This window comes from Vigna umbellata, chromosome 1 (assembly GCF_029865625.1).
Source record: "Vigna umbellata cultivar VRB3 chromosome 1, Vumbellata_1.0, whole genome shotgun sequence".
NCBI classification, from domain to species: domain Eukaryota; kingdom Viridiplantae; phylum Streptophyta; class Magnoliopsida; order Fabales; family Fabaceae; genus Vigna; species Vigna umbellata.
The window spans coordinates 94373940-94377555 of NC_142165.1; the positions used below are offsets into that span (position 1 = coordinate 94373940).

General features: G+C 37.3%; 1 protein-coding gene across 2 annotated transcripts; it reads right to left on the bottom strand.

Moving 5' to 3' along the window:
* Positions 1 to 206: 206 nt before the first annotated feature.
* LOC148206859 (protein YABBY 4-like) lies at positions 207 to 3205 on the bottom strand. Of its 2 annotated transcripts, XM_088104850.1 has the most exons (7): positions 2874 to 3205; positions 2532 to 2687; positions 2202 to 2328; positions 1286 to 1334; positions 1063 to 1138; positions 616 to 690; positions 207 to 510 (listed from the first exon to the last, which is right to left on the bottom strand). In XM_088104850.1, exons 1-7 carry the CDS (start codon positions 2967 to 2969, stop codon positions 442 to 444), a joined length of 648 nt encoding a protein of 215 aa, XP_087960976.1. In that variant the 5' UTR covers positions 2970 to 3205; the 3' UTR covers positions 207 to 441. The 2 variants fall into 2 exon arrangements, with proteins under 2 accessions (XP_087960976.1, XP_087960975.1); XM_088104849.1 differs by lacking the exon at positions 2874 to 3205 and having other exon boundaries at positions 2532 to 2867.
* Between the last annotated feature and the right edge of the window lie 411 nt (positions 3206 to 3616).

The window sequence follows — 3616 nt, forward strand, 5'->3', positions numbered from 1 at the left end:
ATAAGTATAAAAATGTATCAAAGTATTTTTTTTTTCCTTTTTTGAGTGACTTTAGAATTTATGAATTAACAAGTTGACTTACAGGAAAAAAAATACGAAAGTGTACCCGTGAGAAAAGAAACAAGGGAGTATAGTTTGTCGGTAGAAAGCTTGGCTAATTAATTATTGATTAGAGATAAGCAATCAAATGCAGTAGTACTGGGAAATTGAAGAACATGAAAGTTAATAATTAAGGTCTAATGATAAGAGAACTACATGCATGGATAATCCCAAGAGCTAGTCAAAGTGTAATAGTAGTTCTTAGTTATATCAACATAATCACTCTTGAGCCAGAAATAGATGCATATTTAAGTTAAGGAATCAGAGTTCCTGAGTTGAAAGGTTGGTGAACTCGGAAAACTTTTGTTCTTGCATTTCTTGAAAAGAAAACAGACTGCTGAATTAGTAGGGTGAGACACCAACATTAGCTGAAGCATAAAACCCATCTTTCATGAGAACCTCTTCTCCTTCCTGGACAAAAGAGAAAAACACACCCACACACTCAGAAATCAAAGTCAGGGTTATGTATTATTTTGTCTGCAACATTTTGCTAGAAGAGGGTGCATGATAATTTACCTGCTGGCACACATTTGTCTTCTTCACAGTCTGATCAGGCATGAGACCAAAGTGGATGTGTGGGAAGTGGGCCCACTGACACACAAAGCACGTCATACATCAGAAGAAGTTCAAAGTGAGCCAGAAAACCTTTTCATTAATTTATTTCATTGTAGAACTAGGAGGAGGAAATACTAGCCAGTACTTGAAAAAAGTATTTGAAAACATGTGTTCTGGTGTAAGGAAATGTATTCTTTTCTTGTGAAAAATGTTAACAAATCTATGAATAATTAATGGTATATATTAGATATTTAGATAAATAATAAAACTTTGCTTATAAAAAACTATGCAACATTTGGAAAGAAAACATATATGCGACTAACTGTTTAATTTATGGAAACCCTAGTACGTAACCCCATTGTTGTATTTGTTTATTTATTTATTCAAGAGGAGGAAAAAGGATGATACATTCTTGGCAGCTGCACTGAAGGCTTCCCTGTGAGTTATATCGGGATTGACAGACTTGATGCGTTGGATCTCGTCCCTGCAGAAATATACATGGACCATTCAAATTTGCTTCAACTTTAAAAGCCTTTCATAAGAACAAAGTACAATTTTAATCAATAAATATGAAGTTGTTAAAAATTTAAATAAAATAATAAAATATGAATGCTTTAAAATGAATACTCACTTGATAAAGCGGTTGTACGCGGAGGGGACTCTCTGTCTCTTCTCAGGAGCTGGACAATGGCACACAGTCATATATCAAAATCATTTCCTTTGACTTTGCAGATGCAACATTTATTTTATCTAGCTATTTAAATTCCCTATTTTCCGTGGCAAGGGGCATCACTGCCTCTGTCTGTATACACATCCATGCTTCCGATTCTGATGATACTCAGTGTTAAGGGTTTTAAGCAACTATAATTCCGGGGGAGAACAAGCTGCCCCTACATGTTTTTCTCTTTCTACCAACTATTTTCCTTCCTGCCACATATGAACGCCAAAGTAACCTATGTTTTTCTTCATCTCTGTCGGTGCTTATAACAAAAAACTAATCGAAGGCAAACTAAAATATTATTGATAAAAGTGAAAGTGAAACAACACCGCCTCACAGACTGTGCCCTAGAATCAGAAATACTAGTAGGTAATACTTGCAGTTCTTTTACATTAATTACTCTTCCCAGATATTAAAAGTCTCTTCTAGGCTTAATTAGGGTCATGATGTCTATATAGACCTTGTCATTATTTAGTTATTAGGATCTTTGATAAGTTTTTAGGGAATGTGCGGTTGGAAACAAGGAAGGGTTTTAGGTACTGTCGCGATGAAACCTTTAAAAGACCTTTTTTTTTCTACCAAAGGAACTGGTCCTGTCAATATTGACCATAAAAGCAACGACATGATTTATTTTCCTTTGAAAAACAACAGTGTATTTTACTACGCGAATGCTGCTTTCATCTAAAAGATAACTTCATTATTGGGGTGAATACAAGATCATGGGTGAACACGAAAGGGAACCTTAATTTTGAACGAGAGAAATCCGAGTTATTTTTCAGTCATATAAATGTAAAAAAATAAATAAATAGAAGAGTATATTTTATCTCACGTCTGTTTATGATCGGTGGCCGTGGAAGCTCATCAGCTGCAGTCCTGGCAGGCAGAGAGAACTCATTTGAAGCACTTAAATTTGCTTGGTTCATAAGAAAATTTGGAGATGGGTTTGGTATCTCCTCCTGCAGAAATGGAACATGTCATCCACCAAGCAATAAATAAATTATACTGAGAATGAACCCAACACCTCTTTAACTCCTAGTTCATATAAATAAGAAGAGGGTAACAGTGTACTAGCACCGATAGAGTAATTTATTAAAAAGACGAGGAGTAAATTGAGAATAAAAGAGAAGTATGGTGATGTATAGAAACACATAATTAGTACCAGAAGGTTATGGGATGGGGAGAAGAAAGAGTGACCCAAATGAAATTGAGTAGGAGATGGCACAAGCAGGCCGCGCATGTTCACTGGCAGGAGGTTAGTGCAATGGCCGCATCGGACAGTAACTGTCTTGAACAAGCTTGTGCAGGGAACACTTACCTGAAACATGGAAGGGGAGAAACATGAATGGAAAAAGTGATAGATAATTTGGTGAGAGAGAAAGAAAAAAATTAAAGAGGAGTAGCGTGTTGGGGATGAGGTAGGCATTAGGTGAAGAAAAACCCTAGTGTCGGAAAAGTGGGGGAAAGAGGTTTGGGGGTAAGAAAATGTAAAATGTGTTCATACAGCGAGGACGGTGTCACAAATATTGCAGTGAACATAACAAAGCTGTTCGGAAGGAGGGAGGTGGTCCAGTGATATTGTGGTGGAAGAGGATGACATTTTGGGTAGCCCCCTTTTTTCGTTCTCTTATATTCGGTTGATGATTGGTCTCTTGATTGATTGATTGATAGATGGACAGCTTAACCACCACACCTTGGATATGCTTTTTTTGATTATGAGTTGTGAAAGAAAGGTGCAGAGAGACAGAGAAAGAGTGAGAGGGAAAGAGGCTGATCTATTTGGTCTGGTCTGGTTGATAGATATATACTACGAGAGGGAAAGACACAGAATTCACCCCTTCTCTTTCTCTGTTTATTGCTCTTGTTTATAGAGCACACAAGAGCTTCCCATGGATGCTATCCATGCATGCATGCATGTATCATGTATGCATTCATGAGGTATTCACACATTCATCATCATCATCATGATGATCTGTGTACAGGGAAGAGGGCTTAGTTTGTTTGTACATGAACATGGTGAAGTTATTATATAATTAACATGGGAACATATGTGGTTGGCATTTCGATGTGTATGTGTGTGAGAGAGAGAGAGAGAGAGAGAGAGAGAGAGAGAGAAGCGGCAGATGTGGGGGAGAGGAGCCAGAAAGGGACGTGTGCATGGAGTGATATAGCTTTCACACACTCACCTGTTGTTTTCAATAGTTAAAGAGGGTCTTGTCTTGTGGTGCGTTCTCAAAAAAACACTTT

Excerpts from the sequence above, each read along its gene's own strand:
- LOC148206859 (XM_088104849.1), bottom strand. The coding sequence starts at position 2,795 with ATGCCTACCTCATCCCCAACACGCTACTCCTCTTTAATTTTTTTCTTT. Across the intron at positions 1,335-2,201 it reads GCCACCGATCATAAACAGAC|CTCCTGAGAAGAGACAGAGA; the intron begins GTGAGATAAAAT and ends GCCATTGTCCAG. Across the intron at positions 511-615 it reads AGACAAATGTGTGCCAGCAG|GAAGGAGAAGAGGTTCTCAT; the intron begins GTAAATTATCAT and ends TCTTTTGTCCAG.